A 25,322-nucleotide genomic window follows, 5' to 3' on the forward strand; every position below is an offset into this window, starting at 1 on the left:
AGACTAAGTAGCAGGGGAAAATTAGCTTTTAATAAATGAATTGATGTCGACCAACAGAAAATTACCCGTCAACTATTTAGATATTCTCGAAACATTCTCCTTTTAATTTCCTGTTGTGTTTCTAATAATTATTAATGCTGGTGACATTTCCTTGATGAATGTGTGGAGGTTTTATTACCTCTGCTAAGGAGGTTATGTTTTCATCTCAGATTTTTCGGTCAACAGTATTAATAAACTACTGGACCAATAACCACACAACTTGGTAGAAGGAAGCTGCACGGATCAGAGATGAACCTAGCTCTGTTGAGCTCTACTGAGTGCCAGTCTAGTGAATGAATCTGGAATCCCCCCCCCATAGAATTTGTAGTGTGAAGGTGTTTTATAAAGATGTGATCGAAAACGTCAGACCAAGTGAATCCACTTTATTTAAGCATGAACAGAAAAAAAAGAAGGGAGATTCATTTCATTCACAACAATTCCTCATAGAAGAGATGTATAAAAACCTACTCATTTTGGCAGCATAGTAGGGACATTTGCTGATGTCACCACCCCGTGGCTCCGTGGACAGGCAAGCCAGCATCTAAAACATCCTCCTGGATGGCTCCCTGTGTGAACAGTAGGCGGCGGCTCGCACAGAATTTGCGCTTCCACCTCAGGTGTGTCCCTGACGTACACGCTGCGGTGATAGACTGCGGTTAGAGTCAAAGATGAATCAAAAAAAGATTAATTTATCAGGTGCACAATTCAGAAAGCAAATGAAGAGACTCATTCTACAGATATTCCCTTCACTCTCTAAGCAGTACCCAAGGTCAGGTTATAGATAAACGGCCAACAAGTAGTACATTGTAATATCTACGCTCATGGACTTTCATATCTGATTCAGATGCCCAGACAGAGAGGCACCAACTCCTATTCTTTTGAGTATTACATCAGTGGCTAGACGTAAAGGTTAGGTATGCATGCTTTCGTGGAGGGACATAAATTGGGATGCTGTGGGAGACATCTTCAGACTTGGGGGTGACAATTGCAATTGTTAGCGTTTGTATATTGTTTCACCTTCTTGATGCATCAAGTCTACATTAAAATCTTCTGCATAAGACATCAGCAGTTGCCAGAGTTCTCCTTTCACCAGCTTCCAGTAAACACACGCAAATTAGGGTTTTCAGTGGTATCTGTCTTCTGTTTATTCAGATCAGTTCATACAGAGTTCAGACAAGGTCTCAGTGCAGCAGCTGCTGTATGAACCAATAAATTGTAAGATACTAAGATGAATTTTTAAATATAATATTTTTCCCTTAGTCCCTGAGATCTGCAGTGTGGTGCTGCAGCCAATCATTATTTGTACTACTTATCAAAGAACCTGTCTCAATTTTCCAAAGCTCTTCAAATTTTTCATTTTATCCCAATAATGGTTTAACCTCTGACTACCTCTGACATACATTATATAAAAAGTCAAATCAAAATGCTTATAAGTTAGACATGTTATAATTTAGTATCTGGTATCTGTCTTTTCAGCACTTGACAATGTAGATGTGTAACCAGATTCTGACTTAACACACAGAACTCTACTCTTTTACTAAATGCTGATGTTACATTGGTCGGTCACATCCAGGAGAAACTTGCAGAGGGCCCTGGTTGAGGCCCAGCAGCCTATCGACAAGGCCCCTTTCAAAACCCACTTCATCAGTCCCTCAGAGGCAGCCGGGGACATGAGCAGAGCCAGCGTGTTTGTCCCAACCTGGGGAGTCACAAGTAAAGGTAGAGTGAGGGCCACACCACCCAGGGCCCCTAACGCATTCCCAGCAAACAGACACACCATGAGGCAGCAGGAGAGGGAGGACAGGCCCAGGCAGCAGGTCATCACAGAGAAGGCGTCTGCCGAGAGCCAGTCGCACAGTCCCAGCAGCAGACAGGAGCCACACAGGAGAATATGTGCCGTGTTGTGGTCTTGACTGAGCCACAGGAAGTCAAAGGAGACTAGCGCCGGAGCCAGAAGCTCACCGGCCCACTCGGCTTCCCTCTGGAGGGCGGTCAGCTGGGAGCTGGAGGGCTGCAGGACGCACGCTGCTGCAGAGAGTCCCAGCAGGAAAAGGCCGACTGATGGAGCTCTGTGGTCCTGCAGAGACAGGAGCAAAAGTAAAGAGTGAGACTGAGGCTGGGCCGAGATAAAACTTTTCAAGTCAGTCAATATCATTAATTATCACATTAAATGTTGCATTATTCATTCTTATAAGTTTAAAGATTGATTTTTGCTTCTGAGTGAAGGTTGTGGTCTTAACATCTATGTATGAGCAGGGAATGGCACACACTTTAAAATGTGTTAGAAATCCGAGGTGAATCAGTTCATTTTATACCTTCTCATTATACCCAGTGCACATTTTATCAATATGCATTGATCCTTTGCTAAATTGGTATCGATGAAAGTCCCACCGCAATAACTATTGATGTTGTTTTATCATCCAACACTAACTGAGACATGCAACACTTGACTGGATCTATTGATGAACCAACCTCTAATCAGTCAGTCCAATTAGCATATGCTATATTAGCAATGACTATTTGAATTTAGCTTCAGAACAGCAAAGTCTAAACGAGCAGTGAGGGTAGCAGAGTAAAAACAAAGTCACAGAGGCTGTAACTAACCCATTATTTTCATTATTGATTAATCTAATGATTGTTTCTGGATTTACCAATAATCATTTGGTCTATAAAATGTCTATGAGAAGGAAAAGCAGCATGTTTTGCTTGAACAATTACAGCTAAATATATAAATAACACATGAATAATGCATATGTTATAAAATAGAGTGAAGGACACGAACCTTAAAGAGTGTATACGAGGAGCGCAGAGCAGTGACAGACAGCACGATGTTAGTACATGAAGTGACCCACTGTGTCACACTGGACGCCATTGGTCAGGATCTTGGAGCTGAACTTGTGCAAACATCCACGAAGTCACCGACGTTTCCGTCACTACTGGTAACGGAGGAGGTCGGTTAGCTTCTGACGAATGTGTCTGACGTCATTTAATATTAATGTGGAGTGTATATGCAGCTCAGGTTGTGACGTACGAGCCAAGTCGAAGCGAAACACCGAGAACCAAACTTCAGGTTTGCTTGTTTGGACATGTGACCGAGAGGAACTGGACACTGCGCATGCGCCAAAGAGATGCGTTCATGTTGTGTTTGGGAACTATGTCACTATTCCAGCAGAATTGTTACAAGTAGTGTTTCTGGCCCAAAAATATGAATGGAAAAGCTGGCTTTAAATGGCTTTTTTAAATTCCTTATAAATAATAACATTTTACTCTTTTTTGCAAAGCACTTTCAACTGAGAATGTGTATAAATTCAAGATTTTTTTATTGTCAATTGAGTCTCAGGCTCTCTTCTAGCAATGCTCAAGTAATTACAACCTATAAAATAAAATAAAATAGAAATAGTATCAAATCGAATAAAATAGAATATCAAAATTTAAAATAGAAAATAAAGTATATATATCTAAATATATATATAAACAGATGAGGAGAAAATAAAACAACAATAGTGCAAATATGCAAATATGTCACAGAGAGGAGTTTAAAAGTCTTATGGCCTGGGGGATGAAACTGTCTCTGAGCCAGGTGGTGCGGGCCCGGATGCTGCGGTACAAAATGTTTATGGCTGGGGTGAAAGGGGTCTTTAATAATCCGGCTGGGTCTAGAGGTCCTCAATGGATGGTAGCGCCGTCCTGGTGATGTGCTGGGCAGACTTCACCACCCTCTGTTAAGCCTTACGGTTCAGGGCGGTGCAGTTGCCATACCAGGCGGTGATGCAGCCAGTCAGGATGCTCTCTATGGTGCACCTGTAGAAGTTGCAGAGAATCCTGGAGTCCATGTGGAGCTTCCGTGGCCTGCGGAGGAAGAAGAGCCGCTGTCTGGCCGTCTTCCTGATGGAGTCTGTGTGATGGGTCCAGGTCAGGTCATCAGTGATGTGGACCCCGAGGAACTTGAAGCTGCTGACTCGCTCCACCGTGGTCCCTTTGATGGAGAGGGGGGGGTGTTCCACTCTTTGTCTCTTCCTGTAGTCCACGATCAGCTCCCTCGTTTTGCTGAGGTTGAGATGGAGGTTGTTGTCCTGGCACCAAGATGTCAGGGCTCTGACCTCCTCTCTGTAGGCCTTCTCATCGTCGCCGGTGATCAGGCCTAAGCCAGTGTCATCAGCAAACTTGACGAGGGTGTTGGAGCTGTGGGTGGCCACGCAGTCATGCGTGAACAGGGAGTACAGAAGAGGACTGAGCACGCAGCCCTGGGGGGCACCGGTGTTGGGAGTCAGGGTGGAGGATGATCCGCACCGCCTGTGGTCTGCCAGTCAGAAAGTCCAGTATAAAAAAAAATGTTCGTCCCTGGGTGGACTTGAACCACCAACCTTTCGATTAACAGTCGAACGCGCTAACCGATTGCGCCACAGAGACGGATACCATTCAAACGAAAGCTCTAAATATTTGTATTTACAATAAATATATATTTGTTAAATTGACAATATTTTGTTGTTGTTTACCGACAATGACAATTTAATATCGAATTTTTAGTCAGATAAACAGATAAAATATATTTGGATCAAATATAGCTAAATCAGAATTTTATTGATTTATTTTAAGACTTTTGGTATGAAACAAAAACCGTGATTTGATATAAATCTGAACTATAAATGTTTAGGCTGAACTCAGGACTCTTGTGATCCATGATTGAACTCTATGAAACAGCAGGATGCGCTAATGTTCGTGGCAAATTGGAAAGTGTGGTTTTCCCGGCAGCACGTGAAGGCAGCGAAAGTTCGAAAAGTATGGCGGCGGAGGGTTTGACAACAGTAACAGAGCAGTGGATACGGGACAAACTACGATTGAAACATCCGTGTCTGAGTAATATTATCTCCTTTCAGTAAAATGTCTATTTATGTGTGAGTTCTAACAACTATTCAAAGTGAAGCCACGATGTTCTATCTCCTGTAACTTAAAATAATTGCAGTTTGTTGTCGGTAGCTAAGCTAACGGCAGCTAACGTAGCAGCAGTTATCTTTCCCATGATGCAGAGCAAACCATTTATACATATATATTGAACATGTGTTTGAACAGGTGATGTCCGCTCGCTGAGCCTCCCGGGGACATATGAGGAGAAGATCAGTCATCTGGGAAATGCTCTGCACAACTTCGTCCTTCTCAAGTCTCTGGATCTGTCCTGCAATGCTCTCGTTTCTGTTGAGGTGGGTTTTAAAAACCGATAATATACTATATACACCTTATTAAAACCTTATTGTTAGAGTTAACCTTTATAAAACTGTGCAACAGTGTTAAACTGTATTTGTTGCACTATAAAGATGAGCATCCCCCTTTTACTTTCCCTAAGGCATCTTTGTTTAGTGGTAATAGGGATGGGCATTAAACCTATTTCAATATTCGTCGTAATATAATTATCATCAAAAGTGATAAAACTAAATTGATATTGAGCATAACACATAACTGATCTACCTCAGATTTGTAAAATGTTTATCAATTGTATGCCATTCTCTGTCCATAAAGAGGAGTTAAAAAACACAGTCTTTAAACTTAAAAGAAATAATAAAATGACATTTAATGTGACATAATTTTTTGTTATAGGAGTAAGTCTCCATCTACTTGTTCTAAAAAAGGCTGGAGATATATAAGTTCCAGATACACAAGTATTCTTTCTCAAATTTGTATTATAAATATTGCATTGTCATTAATGAATTGGATTAAATCGTTTTACCTAACCTCTGTTTAAACATTATCGGCTTCTTTCCAGGGGGTTCAACACTTGAAATCACTGGAGAGGCTGATCCTGTACTATAACTGCATACCCTCCCTTGAAGAGGTGAAAGTGCTGTATGAGCTGACATCTTTGAGAGAGCTGGACCTCCGACTCAACCCTCTGACCAAGCGTTACCCAAACTTCCGCCCTTACGTTGTACATGCCATGCCCAATCTACGCAAGCTCGGTAAGATGTGCCAGTTTAACTCTGACTGTGTTCTTCTCAGACATGTTTTACTAATAAGTGTCCTCCATTGCTTTCCAGATAGCTGTTCAGTCAGTGACACCGAGCGAAAAGCTGCCATAATGCAGTTCTCCTCTGACGTTTTACCTAACCCTAACCCGAAGAGCTCCCGTCAAAGTCAGTGTGAAGACAAAAGGTAATTTTATGTATCATGTGACAACACAAACTATGCAGAGGTTTTAAATGAACAAAGCTATGTAACCCCGACTGATCTTTATTGTGGTTTCCAGAAGCAGCGATGTAAGATTGGCTCAAGTTAACCGCTTGACCAAGAGGCTCTCTCTCCTAACTGAACCTAATGATATTGTATTAAACTTTGTGGAGATGAATCCTGGAGACCAAAGGGAAACCATCTCGGATACTGTTCACAAGAAGGCAGGAAGTAAGATGTCAAAGTCCAACAGTTAATTCTCATTTGAATTTCATGTTTTGTTTTCAAAATGTTATTAATTTCAAACAATCTTCTGTCTCAGAACCTGCAGAGGAAGAACCAACAGATTTTACAGCACAGAGGAGCTCAACTCCTAAACAGGTGACTTCATTTTGCTGTATGTGAAACCATATCATCATATCGTCATATATTTACATTATCGCACTTACTGTATGTTCTCATATTTATCTAAGGAAACGGCTAAATCCATCCTGAGGTATCCCCCCACAAAATATGGTAAGCTTTTTCTTATAGATTGTTGACAATGTGCAAAACCACCACTTGGGGGAGACACAATTCTTCCTTTTAATTTCGAATCATGAATACAGCCCCTCGATTGAAAACCAATTAATATATACCACACTTCTATTGTGATATTTGTAATTTACCAGATAACACCAGGTCGAAAATGCCTCACGTGAAAGATCTGTCTCATAAAAAAAGTTCTACCTCATCAAAAGTGACTGAGAGACCAAAGGTGTCCTTCGGCCCCTATGTAGAGAGACGACCTGCACCCAGAAAACCGGAGGATTTCCCCAAACAAACCAGACACGTGGCCAAAGGACATTTCACCCCCAATCCTGGTAAAGAGCTGAATATCTACATTTAACCTGATCCACGGAGAGAAATCACACACATCCACAAATACCAAATGTTATTTTCTATTTATGTTGATGAATTGTGTATTTTTTTTAATATTCTTTCCAGATCAAAGTCAGCGTCTTTGTTCTTCATTCGTTAACATCCGACCTCCCAGTCCTCATCGTCCTGGTTTGAATCTGTCTGACCCCTCAAACCCCATCTTACATCCTCCAAGACTGACCTACTCCAGCTTCAACAAGACAGAAGGGGGCTCCAGCTCCCTGCAGCAAGAGGAAATGAAGAAAAAGGTTCCTTCTCCCTTCAAGAACAAATCATACTTGATGTTATTTTGCTCCACTTACAGTATCTCTGAATTCATCTCGCAGGGTAGTTACAGGAAACCCCTGGAGATGCTTCTTAATCTCGTGGACAAACACTGGAAAGGAGAGAGGTCCCTGCATCAAAACAACAACTTCCTGTGTGAGTTTGAGTTTGGTTCCTGGAATGTAGCCTCCACGCACTGATAATGAATATCTTCTCATCATTTCTATTTTTGGCTCTAGCTCAGGCAGTCAAGATCCTCTCTATGATGGAAAACGATATTTCCCTCCGGGAGGCTGAGGTCAGGACCTTAAGACGGGAAGCCGGCGCGCTGAGTGTCCAAGCGGCTGCACAAGAGCAGGAGCACAAAACTGAAGTCCGTAACCTCTCTGCTCAGCTGGAGGAAACTCGCTCTGCAGTTGTGAGTGGATTCAGCTCTCGGAAAACAATCTGGAGCTACAGGAATCCTTCCTAGTTTTGAAAAGCACACAGTGTTTATTGTCTTTACTTCATCCTAGGGCAAACAAAACAATCAACTGAGGATTGTCTTGGAGGAAAACGTCGCTCTGCAGAAACAGCTCATCAAGTTAGAGCGACAGTATCTCAAGTCAATGATGAAAAGTTCACCTGTGACTCAGATTAAAGGTGGGTGTAAATCCCAGTGGGAGATACATCTGAACATTTGGCAGTTTTCCTTACACTGAACTAACACCTGCACATCCTTAGAGGCTCAGACAGAAGTGGAGGAGCTGAGGAAAGAGATTGAGGGGCTGAGGGAGAAAGTGCGCGAGGCTGAGACAGTCAAGGAATCGTCAGATATACTGCAAGAAAGCCAGGTGAGAAGATTCCCCCATGTGAACTAAATCATTTCCGCTCTGTTGGTTGTTTATGTGATGTGGATGTGGTTGTGTACGTGCTGCAGGTCCCTGGTAGCTACCAATGAAGGTTTGCTGGCTGAGCTGAAGGGGAAAGGGGAACGTAAAAGAAGCATTTGAATGAGGAGACACACACCGGTATGAAAATATGTGTCATATTAGCATTGCAGTAATTGCATGAGGCCCGGCAGCTAAAGAGTGTTTTTAATTCATTATAATTTATTTACAGTCCTTGCAGTGTACACTTCATTTTTGATCGTTGTAATTTCCCAGCCGATTCTATTAATCTTTATTATTTCCCCCCCAAAAAATTTACAGATTGTGTTTTCTCGATGGAAACAGTGACGAGAGAAAGGCAATTCATTCAAGCATGGTTGTGTATAATTGTGTGACAAGGCCGTTATGCTAACAAATGATTCTAGAGGAAAAAATGTTAGAGAGAAGGTCACAACGTATTTCCTGGATCTGTAGCAAGATTAGGGCTCTCTTGGCTGTTTTTATTTTTTTTTAATGTTTTTAGGTCAGTTGTGTCTCCATCTGCTTTGTACACTGCAGTGGAATGAATGCATCTAGATTCCAGCTGCACTGTGACTTTATTTATACCTCTGCCTTGGGGCTGGAGAGCTTCGCACACATGCACTTTTCTCTAGCAGACGCTAATGCCGGACCTGGCAAACCAGGTTAGACTGTGGACTCTGCATAAACTCAGCTGAATGTAGCTTTGACTCTCACGTGAATGGTACACGTTCCTGGAAAAAGCCATAATAAAAAATAACACCTCATATTTTGACAGATTTTTTTATTTTCAATAAAGCACTACAAATCATGAACACACATTAAGAGGTCTAAAGAACAAGAACAAAACCACGCTGCATGCACCAGGGCACAACAGTACATTAAAAGTTATTTGAAAAATAAGACAGTATCGTTCCTCCACATTAAAGGTGCACAGTATTTGGCATTAAGCACAGAAAACAGATCATACCCAAGCTACTGCAGCAGACAAAAACTAACACACCGACCCATAGCTGCTGGTTTTCCACTTGGTGCCTGATTCTTCATCAGCTGAGGCTACAGGTAGTGTGTGACGAGTGCGGCAGAAACACTGTCACTATGCTGGAAAAATATTATTCTATAAAAGTTTATTACCTGTGCAATTTTCCCTTTTTCTCATAGAGTATGCAGTACGTCAGGAGACATCAGTAAAAAAACAAGCTTTTGTTTTTAGTTGCGATCTGGATGACAGAACCGCACATGAAATGTCTTCTAAATTTGTATCATTAGACAAATCCAATAGCATTAGTGTGTGGCTGACTTTGTACATGTACAAGTTTACACATATTGATTTCAAGCAGTACGATATTTTATCACGATCTAGGACAGAGTGTTAGGGCCGTACTGAAGAAAAAAACACGAGATTTCAAGAATAAAGTTATAATTGGGAAAAAAGTCATAATATTACAAGAATAAAGTCAAATTATTCTAAGTATTCTATTTTATTTTATTACGAAGATAAAGTCGCACTAAGTTCCACTTAATCTGGTTTCAAGATCTTGAACCAATATCATTGTTTCCTGAGAAACTACGCAACCTATTTGAATCTCACACAGATGTAAACAACCTCACATTCGACCACGACCGAACATTTCCTCCTCCACTAAAGAGGCCACTTCCTCCAAGGTTCATCAGAATAGACACGGTTTGTTACACAATCTTTTCAAAGTCCTGATACTTACAACGATGTGGTGCTGATTTGAAAAATGATTTAATATTTTGTTATTTGTGAAATATTCCTCATTTTTGGATATTTCCTGCCTGAGATTATGACTTTTTTCTCTAACAATTACAACTTCTTTCTCATACAATGATGACTTTATATACAATGAATGTATTCTTAAAACTTGTTCCCTTTTATTTCCCTTTTAATTGGCCCTAATACTCCATCATAATGACTCCACAATGTCATCACTTATGAAAATAATAATTAAGTCTGTCCAGTAGTCTGTCTTCACAGCAGGCACAGCAGTTAAGATAAGTTAAGACAAACTCCTAATGTCATCTTTATGCTTCTGAATCATATGCAATATACATAACATGCACAAAGTACAGCAATACAAGAAAAAAAGGTACAAAGCCAGTGTCATAAATTAAGCCTTGTGGCTCTAATGTTTTAGAATATACACAATCTTACCACAAATATATTAGAACTACTGTATATAAATCTAATCGAGGGACTAACAATATAAGAGCAAATACAATCTTGTACAACCGAGCTCATCTACTGTGGTTGGAGCTTCCTTCAGCTGGATTCACCAATTTAATACTTGAAATGCATGTTAGCAAAACAATTTGTCACGAGAATGAACTCAGAATAAAGACAAAGATATAAAACTGGAAATACTTTTTGTTTTAACAGTTGAAAACAGGCCTTCTTAGTTTTTTGTGCTTTTGTGGTATTCACAGTAGAAAACAAATATGCCATAATCTTAATTTACGACTGGTTTGAGAAAGCTTTTATAATAATGTATCTGTCTTGGTCTGAGCTCAATGCAAATTATTCAAATGACAATGCGAGCTTGTGTAATGACATTAAATGAACAGTAGATTTTTGACGGTTGACAAGAGGGGAAGGCAGACGATTAGGAGGGGATGGAATCAACAATTTGAAGTAATAACAAAACGACAAATATGATAATATTTGTCAAAAGCGTGCCAATTATCGAAACTCTGCAAAATGAATGATGCTTCTCTTCAGGTAGATCTGGGAATAGACACATTTCCATTAAAAAGTGCAATGTTGTTGATTCATCAAAACCGTCGCCCGACTTTATTCAGTTTTTCTTGGCATGTTGTTGTTTTTGTGCTCAATAAATATAATAAGGCCCTATCATAACAACAAAGCTTCAAAGTTCATAGAATGGTTTGTTCTCTTCAGTGTTTGGCAGTAACTCGCTCTCTGACAGGAATGTACCAGCTGGTGATGACTTTGTAAAAATAGATGTAAACAATTTTCCAGTTCTCACACTTGACAAAGAGAGGAACTAAAAAAAACATCTCTCTCTTGCACACACACAGACACACACAGACACACTCACGCACGCACTAAATAAATGGGCGGGAAAATGTATGAAATCATTTTTCTTTTGTGCTTTCTTTGAGTACTCTTCTTTATTTTTTTTAATAAAAACATGTTTATATCCTCGTCTTTAATCGGTTGGTTTAGTGATTTTCTTTTCATACGACCCTCGATGTTTGTATCCTGAGACGTACCCGGAAGTGTCGACTATGTCTACCCGTCCCGCCTTACCCTTCCCACGGCCGGTGCCGTCGAAGCGCTCCTTGTGTGACCCTGTGAACTTGGTGGGGTCCGTGAGGCGGCTCACTGTAGGGGAAGCCACGGCTCTCTGTGGGGAAACATTTAGGTTAATACTGTGATCGCTGGTACAAATGGATGAGATGCACCGACATCAGTATTAGTCCCGTTGTGAGACTTACCGTGACTCCTGCAATGACCGGTGCCTTCCCTTCGATCTGCTTGAACACCTCGGCCTCGGCCTCCTCTGCTGTCTTCTCCTTGTATTTCTTCCGGGCCAGCTCTCCGAGTGCAACTTTGAACTCGTCAAAAGTGATGGTGCGGCAGGATTTCTTCCTGTAATGTGGGTGGAAAAGGAGCTTAAGAAGGAGATAACACTTGTCACAATGCAGCGCACAAAACCCCATAAGACGTATGGAGATTTCTCCGTGGACAAAGGAAAGGCTGTGTTTGGGATCGCCTTGTCGGCAGCTCTTCTCTACATCCTCTCAATCTGAAAGTATAAAACGAGAGCAGGCGGTGGTGTGCACGCAGCCATGTGTGAGCACTTCAGCGTGGCAGATGTAAGACAGCATAGAGATGGTATCCTACTGAGATAAACACTGAGAAAACTTTGACTGTTTGGATCTCGTCTCCCAGTGTTTCTCTGTACTTCACTGTCGTCTGAGCAACTCGGCAGACCTACACACACACACAGCTGTAGGCTGTATATGTGAATGTCTCTTCATATTATTTATCATATTGCATTGAAGTGTATAACTCAGGGCCCAGAGCCCTGATGTTTCTCATTCCAGCTGTCTAATAAGGACCTTTGGAGCTGCTGACGGGTGTTGTGAGGCCCTGCCTTTTCATTTAGAAGCTCAATCTGTTGGAGCCACTAACCAATACCAATCCACAGATCATAATCCATCATTCTCCTTCTGAGAGAACTCCACTCGTCTAACTGGCCATTTGCCGGATTCACTTCCATGTTAGAAGTGCATAGTAACACAAACACAAACAGCCATTGCTGTGGTGACAGGTTGCCTAAACAACAGCCAATAAATCCAGCAGTCTCTCCGGGCAACCTGCTGTCATAGCAACAAGCTACAATAAACAGGGTTGTTTGGGTTCATTATTAATTTGACTCATCCAGTGAACGGTTTAGTTTGGGCGATCCATCAGTGCTGAACACATGAGAGCTCCATTCCTCTGCGCCTGTTCCATGCTGTGTATTGTCAGAGGGAGAACTGGACTTCCAGCTGCCGTCTCTGTCCGAGGAAGATGAGTGTGACTCCTCGGCAGACCTCTCCATACTGAGCATTAGATCCTCCAGAGTATACAAATAGTTAAACAGTGTAAGTGTGCTGTAAAAATAGCAAATCCGAGGAGGCTGTGATGGCGGTTAGAAAGGACAAGTGTTCAGTGGGTGAGAGGAGCTTTATTTTAGTTTGGGATACGGATGACCTGCTGTTTATATAAGGAGTTTAACCATCTGCAGCATATGATCCACATGGTAAATGGATTGTATTGATATTATGCTTTTCGAGTCTAGACCACTTGGAAGAGCTACACTATGGTGGCTCTGAAGAGCAAATCACAACAGTTAATGTCAAACTCAACAGCAAATCAAAAAACACAACAATAAATCAGAAAGCAAAGATAAACTGGTTAGTCACTGTTTTTTTTATTTATCTGTTGTTGTGTTTTCCCATTTTGCATTGTGATTGGCACCTCAGGGCCACCGTACTTCACACTAAAAATCACATTCACTCATTCACACAATGCTACGCAGCTATTTCTATTTCATGGCAGTTTGTGTTTTAGTGTCTTGCCCAAGAACACATCGACATGCTGATTGGAAAAGCCGGGATCGAACCGCCGACCATCTTGAAACCCCCTGGACTGCAGCTGCTCCTGTATGGATCTGACATAATAGCTGGTTGAATCTGCACAATGCTGGTGCACAGCCTTCGCTCATGTTCAGCGATGAGGAAAAACAAGCAAAGCCTGGAAAATGAAGCCACCAACAGATCGTGCCAGGAGTTAATTAGTCCATTCCAGATTTCTACCTCATCCATTGTTTATGCTGTGGTGTTCTTTGGCTCCGAGCACGGCAAAGCCTCAATGTGGTGCAGCTGCCCTCCACTATGAATCAGGGTTAGTTCAGCCATGCTGTGATTAGCCAGTGCTCATTAAGATGTTTCATTTTTTCATGTGTAAGCAAAGAGCTTTGACACTGATTAAAAGGAGAGTGGAGATCTGCTCCTCTGACATGGCAGCGCTCCCTGACTCAGTTGTGCCTGGAGTCAAAAACTACATGAAAATGAGCCCCTCCCCCAGTTTGTCCTGCTTTCTATCCTGTGGCTGCCTCTGAAGCCTACACACACAAACACGCACACATAGACACACACATTCAGAAATGACTTTACTATCTCGCTCAACACTCTGCAGAGCTTAGTGAAGCTGGTTAAAATTGCATGCTGGGATATCGAAGGACCCTGATTAGGACCCGTAGGCCTCAACAAACCCAAACACACATCCAAGGACACAATGTTTACAACGCTGCACAGATTCATCACAAAACAAAGTCTGTGTGGAAAGATGTGGAACACATTTTTCTACTTAAATGTCTATTACACCTTATTGCAGTTGCTCACCAACAGAACTGGATGTAAACAAGCTTAAATCCCACAGTCAACGTAAAGGTTCCTCCTCTAGTCCGGCCAAGAAAATGCTCAGAGCAGTAAACATGAGCTGTTACCATGCCAACAGGGAAGGTTTTGATGTGGAGGAGTCGGGAACACAAGGATACTTCCAGAACATGTGTCCAGTTTCCTGTAGAGAACTGTACACAGGTTCTGGAGGTATCAGTGGCGTGTGAAATCATGAAGGGATGTTTATTTAAAACCTGCAGGATCTCTAAGGGCACTTTTTTCTTCCAAGTTGATTATCATCTCTCAGCAGAAACTTCCCATCTAAGGCACAAAAATATAGGCAATCATGAGAGAAACAGGGGTGAATCCAGGGGAGGGGCCAGGGGGGCTCTGGCCCCATCTGAAATCAGACTGGCCCCTGGAGTGCCCCTGTCCTGTCAGTGATCTTTAAAAAAACAATGCAAAGAAGAAGAACTAAATGAGCTTCAACGAGGAACAATTTTCAAAACATTTTCAATGATGTGTGTCTTTGATCAAAACAAACAGGGGTTGGCTTACATGTGCACCTTACTGAATCACTATATGTGCATGGATGTTGGACATATAATGGTGTCAATTGTTGCCCCCTGTCTTGCCCCTGATTTTGAAAAATCTGAGATATGCCGCTAATTTGTATGCTTCAGTCTGCATATTTCATTCTCCATTGTTATATCCTGCAGCCAAATTCTACTTATCTGTCAGCATCTTGTCGTGAAAGAGCATTGTTAGGGTGTCAACCTTTCATGAGCCGGAAGTTCTATGTGTGAAAGAATGAGGTTTAGAAATGTCACAGTATACATTTGATAATGCCTGAGGAAAGATGAAGGTTCTAACCATCTTAGGCCGCATGTGAGGATTAAATCCAGCCACTGCTTATGGAGGCTTCAAAAACTTTTTTAGTTTCATTAAGGGGAATTGACCTTCTTTGCATGTCTTTGCTTGGTGTGCAAATAAATCTGACATGACAATATAAAGCCACTTTAGTTTACACGGCACTGTTTGTTCGATAGTGATAATAGCCAGTTAGCGGTAGGTCCTAGTTTCCTGGAAATGTATTTAAAATGACTAACAGCCTTTTGAAATGGCCTTTTTATCTTCCTTGATCCCAGGGCAGGAACAAACAGTATCAACAAGAAAAATAACACATGAAACCATTTTGGCATCTCTTTTAAATGAGTGTGTACACAAAGTGACTGAGATCGACCTTTGGTTACACACCAGCAGAAGATGGAAAATCTACTAAATCAGTGTGAGATTCCTAAGCAACCTGTCCTCTCCTGTAGGAATATGTGATGATGAGTGGCCTCCAGCCTTTTTCCTCTATTCCGGCGCCGTGGAGCAGAATCATTAATTCACTTCATTCAACCAAGATACAAAAAAAGCTGCTGCTTTGTGTATGAATGAAAATCTCCAGAATAGCCACACACACACCCCGACAAACCCACAATGTAAAAGCCTTGTCCTTTCTTACACCCTCTTTAGTCTGTGGTGCTTAAGGAACGTTACGATCTAATCTGTGGAACATATCTACACTCATCTGTCAATGTGTTATCAGCACATAATGGTTTACAGACGCTCGGTACACTTGGTAAACATAAGCGCAGCTGTACAGATGAAAAGTTCTCTCCTTTGGTGAAATAACATTGAGGTCACAGCTTATTATTAGAGTCGACACAAATCGAGCAGCAAAGGATGAATCAACGCAGCCGGAGGAAATACAAGTTGAGCCGCCCTGGCCTCCTGCTCTGGCTGCGGTTTTCTGACGGTCACTTTCGCCCAAGCCAACCTCATAGAAGAAAGAATAGTAACGCAGCCTGAAAATGTAGTATTCCATAGCTTAAAGATACTAGGTTGTGTTTTGTTTACGTTTGTTTATCTATTTGTTCATTAGCAGGATTACGCAAATACTACTCGCGATTTCCATGGGATTCTCTGGAGGGATGAGACATTACCAAAGAAAGAACTCATTTAATGAAGCTGTGCTTCAGATCCGGGGGGGGATCCAGGACATTTTGTTTTCACTTTAGGCTTTTTTCATTGATATCCCAGAGAATTATTCATGGATCTTGATGAAGACAAACTCTTTAGGGGAAGGATTTTAATGAGTGTATGAAATTTGTTGCAGATTCAAATAAAAATCAGGATCTAGTGAAATGACTGACTTGTGACAGAGGTATGCACTCTACTGAGTTCCATTCTGGTTTGATAATATGCTGGTTTTCTAGGTTGACAGTCATAATTGAATCATAACAGTGAAACTATGTGACCAGTGCACAGTAAGATCAGCGCTTCTTTCTTTTCTTTCTAAAAAAACACATCCTTCGTCATTCATAACCATAGTTCAGTCCTGGGCCAGATTTCATCTCCAATTATTTTCTACAACAATATTCCACATAAGTGACCTTACAGGCATCGAGATGACTCAACCTGTAGTCATGTCGGCCTCCGCAACAGTAAAGCATGTGATAAAAGGGTACAGTCATGTAGTGGCACGTCAGTCACTTCATCCTAACCGGGCCAGATGTTGGCAGATTAAACTCCAAACAGGCTGGAAAAGATTTCGCAATATTCAGTCTTTACGAGAACAGCACATTTGGTTTCTCTCTTACTTGACTTTGCTGAAGACGATGTCCACGTCAGTCAGGGTGATGTTCTTGCCGTCGATCACGGAGCAGTCCTTGCAGAGTTTGGACCAGTTCTTTCCGTGCAGCTCCTTGCCGGTAGCGCGAGTATCGCCGTGGATGGCGAAGCGCCGAAACGACTCCTCCAAAGCGGTGATCTCCACGGGCGTGGAGGAACCCGCACCTCCGTCACTGGTCCCATTGGACTCGATCGAATGCCTTTTGGACGCTCTGTCTTTGGAGTGTTCACTGTGCGGCCGTAAAGGGGCCGAGCTGATGTTGGCATGTTTGGCTGTCTGGACTTTAAAGTCATCTATGTTGTCTCTGAGAGGGATAAGACATGGCAACATCACCTGACTATTCATACAGTGTACGACTTTAAGTTATGTAAAGGAAAAAGTGAATTATTTAAACCACATATCAGAATATTCAGAATCATGAGGTCTGTAAAACAACACCGATTTGACCAGAGCAGCCACTATAGGGCATGTAGCAACATTAAATGATTCATGTCAAATGTTCAGTAAAATACATTTTATCAGATTGGACACTTCTAAGGAGGAGGACGGCCTTCACCAGGAACATATCAGATCTCCAGCTGCCCTGCCAGATTTACAACAGACAAACTCTGCTGCAGAAAGAAAACATTGCAACACGCCTTAAGGTCAAGACAGAGCTTGCTGCTCTGCCTCTAGTTGTCCCTTCTTGTGCAGTACTTGATTCTACGTTACAGGCTAGATTAGACTCTCCAGAGGTGTGTGTTTGTCACTGTGAAAGAGCAGAGGTCTTGTATCCTGGCAGAGAGGGGAAGGATATTAATAGACCTCTGAGGAATTCAAAGGCACACGAATCAAGATCGGCAGATGGGTATTTGAACTAATGTACAAATAAGAGGTGAAGGCTCTTTTTTCATGCTGGTACTTACTTCTGGTCCGCCATGCTTGTGCCGGAATTCACTTCCCTCCGTGCAGTGCTTGGATTAGTCGACTTCTGATTTCTCTTTGTGCTGTGGGAGAAGATGAGAGAGCAGGTGAGCAATGCAAGAGGAAGACAGCCTCCCAACAAAAGGTGCGATGCTCCTCTTGTCCTCTTTACTTTTTAATCAATGTGAACAAAATGAATAGTGACAACGTGTCTTTTCAAGTCCGACACACAAACACACACTGAGACACATTTAAGGAAAGACTTCAGAGAGAATAATAAGCACAACTCAAAAGCAGCAAGGTCCTCTCAATCATCAAATAACTTCCAGACAGCTTCTTCATATTCGTTACAGTTTGAAGTGACACATCTTTAAACGCTTTGCAACGACCTCTCTTGGTTTGCATGATTTCATTCACTCTGAGTACAGAGATTCCTCTCAGAACACATCATCCTCCAGATCTGCATGAAGAGAGCAACAGGAAAGCAGCTTCCCAATTCAGCCTCTCCCTTCGATCATATCTTACTTCAGTCCGGAAGGAAAACGCTATTTACTTTCAGATAATAGCAATACAAGTATTTCTATCAAGACAATTCAATCCTGCCGTGTTTTTATAGCAAGTGATGGTTCTTTGCTCACCTTTCAGCTGTTCCCATACTCAGCTCAGCATCTTTAGTGGATGTGTGTTGCCATGGCACCGCAACAGAGTCTCTAAAACTATTTGCCAATCGTTGTACTCGTTACTAAACAGACACGAACAGGACGCAGACCGGAGAGAGACGCCGTGTCCCGTGGACTTGAACGTCTGCTCCAGCTCGCTAAAGTTTCGCCCGAGTCCCTCAAGTCACCAATAAAGTTCTCTCACTCCCCCTCACTCACCCCAACCACCACAATGGCACCACCATGGGGTTTTGTTTCCATGACCCTCTGACCAACAATCACACAGAGACCTCGCTAAGGACACTCGCCACTTAAATGGGTACAAAGGTTCCTGGATTGACACTGGGTAAAGCCATTATGATCAGGATGGCAATTCTTAGTAGGGGGGGAAAAAAGAGAAGATTATTAATCTGTATGAATAATGGCATTCAGTGCTGCAGACACTGGGAGCCCATTGTCCAAACCCAGTGGCCTCTGTGTCTGACCTCTGCTCGTGTCTTCACACATACATGGTGACATCGCAGAGTGCCTCTATTGAGTTTCTGTGCTCATATGTCATCGAGGACTCGTGCCAAGACACTCGAGATGGAGTAACTGAAGTTTGCTGAAGCTAGAAATCATTACTGCATTATATTTTATACAGTATTTTTTTAGTGTATCATTGATTATTCATGTATTAAGTGTTTGTATTATTTAATAGAAAATGTAAATCTATCCAGCAATGAAATGCTTTCTTAACTAAATGCACATATGACAAATTTTACACATACAAACAAAATAACTCACAAATACTTTTGGTTTACAATTTGACAACAGTCAAATGTAACCAATAACCATACATTTTTAGGAAAACCTTCTTTTCTTTTAATTAATCTGTTAGATCATAGACAATATTCAGCCTTCCTTAAATATTTGCCACCAGTTTGCTTCTTGTAAACCATTTCAATCGTGACCCTCTCTTTAGGACATCACAAACTTACATTCTTTTTTAATAAAGTAGTCCAAACTATAAGTCTAGTGAGGTGTCTCTGGGTGTCTCAGACTCTGCTCTCTCCCTGATCTCATCCTACCTCAATGGCCACACTCAGGTAACTTGTAGAGGATCTGTGTATGAACCTTGTCCTCTCATTACTGGGATCCCTCAAGGTTCCGTCCTAGGTCCCATCCTCTTCTCTCTGTACACCATCACTCTAGGCTCTGTCATTCACTCACATGGCTTTTCCTACCACAGCTATGCTGATGACACCCAACTAATCCTCTCTTTTCCTCAAACTGAAACACAGGTAGCAGCACGAATCTCAGCCGGTCTGACTGACATCTCTAAGTTGATATCCACACACCACCTGAAAATCAACCTTGACAAGACCAAACTACTTTTCCTTCCAGGGAAAGTCTCTCCCACCCATGACCTGACTAATACCTTTGACAACTCCGTGGTAGCCCCAACCCAGACTGGTAGGAACCTGGGTGTGACACTCAACAGCCAACTCTCCTTTACTGCCAACATTACTGCAACAACACGTTCCTGTAGATACATGCTGCACAACTTCAGGACAATACGTCCCCTTCTGACTCAGAAGGCGGTGCAGGTTCTGCTCCCGGCTCTGGTCATCTCACGCCTAGACTATTACAACTGGCTGGTCCACCTGCTAGTGCCATCCGACCTCTGCAGCTCTCATTTACATATAGAGCTTTGTAGTTTGACTTTCTTGAAGCAAATTGTACTAACTTGATTCCTGTCGTTCTGGGTTGGTACCCTCTTGGTTGAATGCACTTATTGTAAGCTGCTTGGATAAAAGCCTCAGCTAAATGAAAATTAATGTAATGTAATGTAATGACATGGTGATAATTTACATATCCATTGTCAACTGAATTATTCTGTCATACAAGTGGAGTAAAATATAGGTTATTACCCTGGCAAATATTAAAATCTGCTTTGTGTGTTTATGTGATGTAGTTTTCTGATGTTGTTGGGTTCACCTTTATAAAGTCACTGATGTTGGTTATTGATATGGTTTTCAGTGGGTTTCTCGACACCCTCTTATTAGTGTAACGACCCACTGTGTGTTTTCCTCTGTGCGGCAATGACAGCAGTAAAATCCATGTGAGACAAAGGAATCTTTTCATCCTCCTCCTCCAATTTATAGTCAGTAGCTTCAAGTGTCTAAGTCCTCAGCTCAACGAGCCTCCTCAAACACATCAAGTTCAATAAGAGAGGTCATTAAAACTTTGCTGAGTTCCATGGTCTTTTTTATTATTATTATCGACTGATTATTTGATTAAATTCATTTCATAATTAAAAATATATATATATAAAACTGCACTGCAGTCAATACATGCATTACAAACCACAGAGAATAAAAGCACAATAAAGCCTCAAGGCTTTTCTCTTTTGTATTCCATTGATACCATCTATTCTATACATGTATATGGAAAGAATACAATTCTGTACAATATTTGCCTGACCGCAGATTTATTGAGTGATTTATTTGTAATTAAAAGCTGTGTATTTTACACTTTCACAATAATTAGCCAGAAACAGCTATAATTTTTGCGCACATTTGTCCAGTGCCTTTTTTCTGCCCCACTTTGCCACACACACAGAAGACACCATTTGGTTAAGGGCAGATCTCCAGAGACAAATCTGTGACTGGATGACAGCATGCTTACATACACTCGCCTTCTGGCAATACACTGCACAGATGAGTGCTTTAACCATAAATTGACCCATTTTCAACTGCATCTATTCATAGCAACAATACGCTGCAATGACTGGAACATACTTTTCATTCTGGAGGGAGGAGATCAGCCGGTAGACAACATGCATGCTCAAACACACACAAAAAAACAAAATGTTTGTGTTTTAACTGTTGTTTGGGCAGATGGTGTTTAACTCACAAAATGATGACACTGTTGACAGAGTGATGTGTGTGTGTGAGAGAGTTTGTCGGAAAGCCTCCTCCTCTATCATGCCATCACGGTGAGTGCGCCTGCAGAGAGCCCATCTGTTTTCAGTATCCTTTCCAGGCAGCTGCTCCGTGACCGTGTCAGTCAATCATACAAGTACAACCAAGAGCGCCGCCCGCCGCTGCCGTGACACACATCGGTCTGCTCAAGACTGATCTAACTCTTATAGAGCACATCGCGTCTGGCAGCTTACTGCCACGACACATGTCCTAATGAATGAGAAACAAAGCACCATCTTTACAGAATATACTGGCAATATTCAAAAATCCTTCAAATACTCACTGGGAAAGCTGTGAAAGTGTTTAAAAATGCCTATGTCACAATGTTAAAGAAAGGGAAAACTTCCTGTATCTGCATCCACAACAATATTTACCGGGTTCTTCCCTGACCCATATTGCATCCTTCCCCCGGGCTTCATGGAAATTACGTCCAGTAGTTTTTGTGTAATATTGCCCACAACCAAACCAACCAACCAACACACTGATGTTACAAACATGACCTCCTTTTCAGAGGTAACTACAATGGCACTCAGAAGAGCACATTCCTCCGCCAAGGCCATCATGATTGTCTAGTTCTTATAGTAGAAATTAAATATAGACAAGAAATGGTCTGATAACCTAAGTTAAAGAATGTAGAAAAATATTTTAAGGGTTCTTCCAAGGCCAAGGCCCATCCTTGAAATCGGGTTTGAAATGATATTTAAAAAGTTACTTCCACCTGATCCTACCCTCATACTGTTCTACGAGGGATTGTGAGGTTTTAAGAGACAGACCTGTCTGGTTGGATTCCAGCCTGGAGGGGGGTTTACAGCACGCCATGCCTCTCTCTCTTTACCCATGTTTCCTATCTGCATCTCCACTGCTAACAATCTAATGAAGGTTAAATGCCAAAAATAAATAGCACTAATACATACTCTCTAATGTGCCTATGTGTGGATTGCTGTGAACCCAAAAACAGCTCCTAACAAATATTCCGTTTACTCATGTTGGAGAAGAGAGAAAACTACAATCCCCAGTTGTTTAGGAATTCTGTGTACACATTGTGCTGCTTTTGATCTTTTGATGAATGGGCCTATACAAGAAATATAGCTTAAGCTTTAACATGCCTCCACGTTGTTTAAGGAGTGAACCACGTGATCAAACACAACCTCTTAACCCTGCCCCAATTCGGCCCCGGTCCCGACTCTGTCCCCAAAGACATAAGGAACGAGAGGATGACATCAGTGCCGCTGCAGCCCAGGTCTGAGGTCACCGGCTCGCTGTCTCCGTCAGTCCGCGCCTCCCCACACCCTTTAACTGCTCTGTGAGTCAAAGATCTTGGCAAGCGTCGTGCTGAAGAAAAACAAGACGTTTGAAACAAGCAACGGCAGTTATTGTTGGCAGTAGCAGCAGGCCAAATAGAGGTATAACGCAGCGTAAAGAAAGCCTTGGAGTCCTTATGCAACCCCACATTTGAGAGGAAAACGTGATGCCAGAGACAGCACAAGCGTCGGGCCAACTGCAAATTAGCTGCGAGTGGAGCCCTTTTAAAAAGATGTTTGGAAGCCAGACTGCGTTGTATAACGTCTCACTTAATTAATTAAAGGTAACTCGTTTAAAAGTCTTTACAGTGTCATGGAAATGTCATGTAATGCCCAAATAAGAAACCTTCCATTATCCGACACAATGAAGCACAGTGAGACACACAAATACTCCCTTGTGCTGAAGTCAACATGGAAAAATATAAATCTTCTTTTGTTTTTTGAGTACAAACAGAGTCGGACAACATCACTTCATCATTATGCCTGTTAACAATCATTTTAATTTCAAGCCTCACCTGAATTTAACTCATCAAAAACAAACTGGGAAGATTTACACTCTGAGGTTAATCGTTTGTGTCAGAACTGAAGGGCTCTCGGACCGGTGCAATGAACCCTAGAACAGGGAAATCTGGGACAAGCTCGGTGACTGTGTCTTCTCCTCATGCGCATCTAATTCAACCTATGGGGAGAACATGGCTGCACACCCTCACTGACAGAAAATAAACACATTACCTTCATTATCGTGGAGATGCTCTGTCTTTTATTAACATAAAAAAAAAATCAAATACCTTTTCTGCCAGTACTGACCAGTGTCAAAACAGAATCTAGTGTCATTTTCAGCAGTATTTATCTGCAAATAAACCCATTCACACATTCAAATGACATCATTTCCATTTCTGTGCAGAAATAGAACATGTTGAACTCTGTCCACGCACTTGCCTCATTAGTCTACTGCTCAGCTGTCAGCTCTTAAATTCAGACTTCAGCTGCAGAGCATTGAGAAGCTAATAAAACAGGGCACCTTTTTTTTCATGCACAATTATGTAACTATTTCCATGCAACCCACAGAGGCTGCAGCCACAGGCCATACGCATTGTCAATCATCCTTTCTGACAAATAATGGAGCTTATTGGAGAGCTCTCGTTTAGAAGATAAACAGCAAAGGGGGAAAAAAACACCCTGATGTTTATGTTAGTGGTCACTGCTGCAGTCGCTGGTTTCAAACCGCAGTGTCTCAGCTCGGATTCTTTAGAGAAGCGTTACATAAACAAGGAGGAAAAATGTCAGATTCACACACAGACTCCACGTGATCCGTCTGTTATTGTCAGCACCTATATGTGCACGTCTGCCAGTGCAGAAGATCAGAGGTATCACAGGCAGATCCCTGAAGATTTGTGATCGAGCATACAGGCTCAGCATGCAGCCACATGTGTTTACAACTGAAAATGCATCGTATCCTGCCAGATCAATATTAGTGAAGCACGCAGAGACATAAGAACTGAGCCAAAAGAAGCTCCAGGAATCAGGAGAACGTGCAAATCTGGCATTTAGGTATCACATCCTTCATTTATGTTACATGTTATAATATCTACGAGACAGAAAATAGCCCCTATGGTGACAAATGCATGAAGTGAAATTCAGCTTTAATCACCTGGTGAAGAAATCCTCCGCCTGCTTGTTATAATTCACACAACCATAACGTGTCGTCCTGCAAGTGTTGCTCAGACTCTGCTTCCTCCCGCGGCTCCTGAGCTCGACTTTGCCCGATGCCTCCGACCCAGAGATGCTGAAGAGAAACCAGCCCGCTGATTGGCTGCCGCCGAGCGCGACGAGCTGCTCTCTCCTCTCCTCGTCGGAGCGATGTGGAGCCGAGATGGTGTCTCCGTGCTCTGTGGAGATCTGGTAAACAAGAGCTGCGAGCATCTGGAGGTGGCAGGATGTAAACAACGGGACGTGGAGGGTTTTCTGTGCTCGGAGGATCGCAGCTTCATTAATAAACAACCAGTGAAAGGGCACGAGAATCAGAGTCAGAGAAAAACCAATAAAAACTAAATATTTTAAAGATTTGAGTTCATTCTGATCCTGGATATCTTGAGGCGGCTGGTGTATTGTACTATAAGTGACCTGAGATCAATAGAGACTTTATTTTATAATGATAGACTCTGTAAAATAACATTTTTTAAATCCTCTCAGAAATGTACACAATTCTGCCCTATGGACGTGGATGGTATTCATGTGCACGGATCATTGCATCCTCCTCCGTGCACTGGTTGTTAATAAACAACCAGTGCACGAGCATCAGAGTCAGTCACACACACACACACACACACACACACACACACACACACACACACACACACACACACACACACACACACACACACACACACACACACACACACACACACACACACACACACACACACACACACACACGCACACGCACGCACACGCACAGAGAGAGAGAGAACCAATAAAAACAGAATATTTCTATGTTTAAGTCTAATCCTGATCACTATCTAGAGACTTCATATAATAATGAGAAACTTTCCAAGGCAAATATACACTCTAAAATATACACAATTCTGTCCAATGGACCTGACTCCTCT

At 42.0% G+C, this 25,322-nt stretch overlaps 3 protein-coding genes, 1 long non-coding RNA gene and 1 other non-coding gene across 9 annotated transcripts; 2 read left to right on the forward strand and 3 right to left on the reverse strand.

The window, feature by feature from the left end:
• Positions 1-1,153: 1,153 nt before the first annotated feature.
• Positions 1,154-3,127, reverse strand: LOC128449469 (uncharacterized). Its single transcript, XM_053432663.1, has 2 exons — positions 2,822-3,127; positions 1,154-2,116 (listed from the first exon to the last, which is right to left on the reverse strand). The coding sequence occupies exons 1-2, from the start codon at positions 2,909-2,911 to the stop codon at positions 1,577-1,579; spliced, it is 630 nt and encodes a 209-aa protein (XP_053288638.1). The 5' UTR covers positions 2,912-3,127; the 3' UTR covers positions 1,154-1,576.
• Positions 3,128-4,375: 1,248 nt separating this feature from the next.
• trnan-guu (transfer RNA asparagine (anticodon GUU)) lies at positions 4,376-4,449 on the reverse strand. The gene has a single exon. It is a non-coding gene; the product is annotated as a tRNA-Asn (tRNA).
• A 323-nt stretch (positions 4,450-4,772) lies between these two features.
• cep72 (centrosomal protein 72) lies at positions 4,773-10,501 on the forward strand. 5 transcript variants are annotated; one of them, XR_008339859.1, is made up of 15 exons: positions 4,784-4,896; positions 5,110-5,237; positions 5,798-5,990; positions 6,069-6,183; positions 6,278-6,429; positions 6,521-6,579; positions 6,672-6,714; positions 6,870-7,061; positions 7,186-7,367; positions 7,446-7,539; positions 7,623-7,801; positions 7,899-8,025; positions 8,107-8,216; positions 8,303-8,393; positions 8,574-10,501. XR_008339859.1 is itself a non-coding variant. In XM_053432353.1 (14 exons), the coding sequence occupies exons 1-14, from the start codon at positions 4,821-4,823 to the stop codon at positions 8,321-8,323; spliced, it is 1,671 nt and encodes a 556-aa protein (XP_053288328.1). In that variant the 5' UTR covers positions 4,773-4,820; the 3' UTR covers positions 8,324-10,501. The 5 variants fall into 5 exon arrangements, 4 of the variants coding, with proteins under 4 accessions (XP_053288328.1, XP_053288325.1, XP_053288327.1 ...); XM_053432353.1 differs by having other exon boundaries at positions 4,773-4,896; positions 8,303-10,501; XM_053432350.1 differs by having other exon boundaries at positions 6,939-7,061; positions 8,303-10,501.
• LOC128449277 (tubulin polymerization-promoting protein) lies at positions 9,038-24,611 on the reverse strand. Its single transcript, XM_053432354.1, has 5 exons — positions 24,365-24,611; positions 17,790-17,870; positions 16,853-17,188; positions 11,751-11,904; positions 9,038-11,659 (listed from the first exon to the last, which is right to left on the reverse strand). The coding sequence occupies exons 2-5, from the start codon at positions 17,801-17,803 to the stop codon at positions 11,462-11,464; spliced, it is 702 nt and encodes a 233-aa protein (XP_053288329.1). The 5' UTR covers positions 17,804-17,870; positions 24,365-24,611; the 3' UTR covers positions 9,038-11,461.
• LOC128449278 (uncharacterized) lies at positions 17,494-20,456 on the forward strand. The gene is made up of 2 exons (XR_008339860.1): positions 17,494-17,932; positions 19,730-20,456. It is a non-coding gene; the product is annotated as an uncharacterized LOC128449278 (long non-coding RNA).
• Positions 24,612-25,322: the final 711 nt, after the last annotated feature.

The sequence above is a fragment of the Pleuronectes platessa genome, chromosome 10 (genome assembly GCF_947347685.1).
Source record: "Pleuronectes platessa chromosome 10, fPlePla1.1, whole genome shotgun sequence".
Taxonomy (NCBI): domain Eukaryota; kingdom Metazoa; phylum Chordata; class Actinopteri; order Pleuronectiformes; family Pleuronectidae; genus Pleuronectes; species Pleuronectes platessa.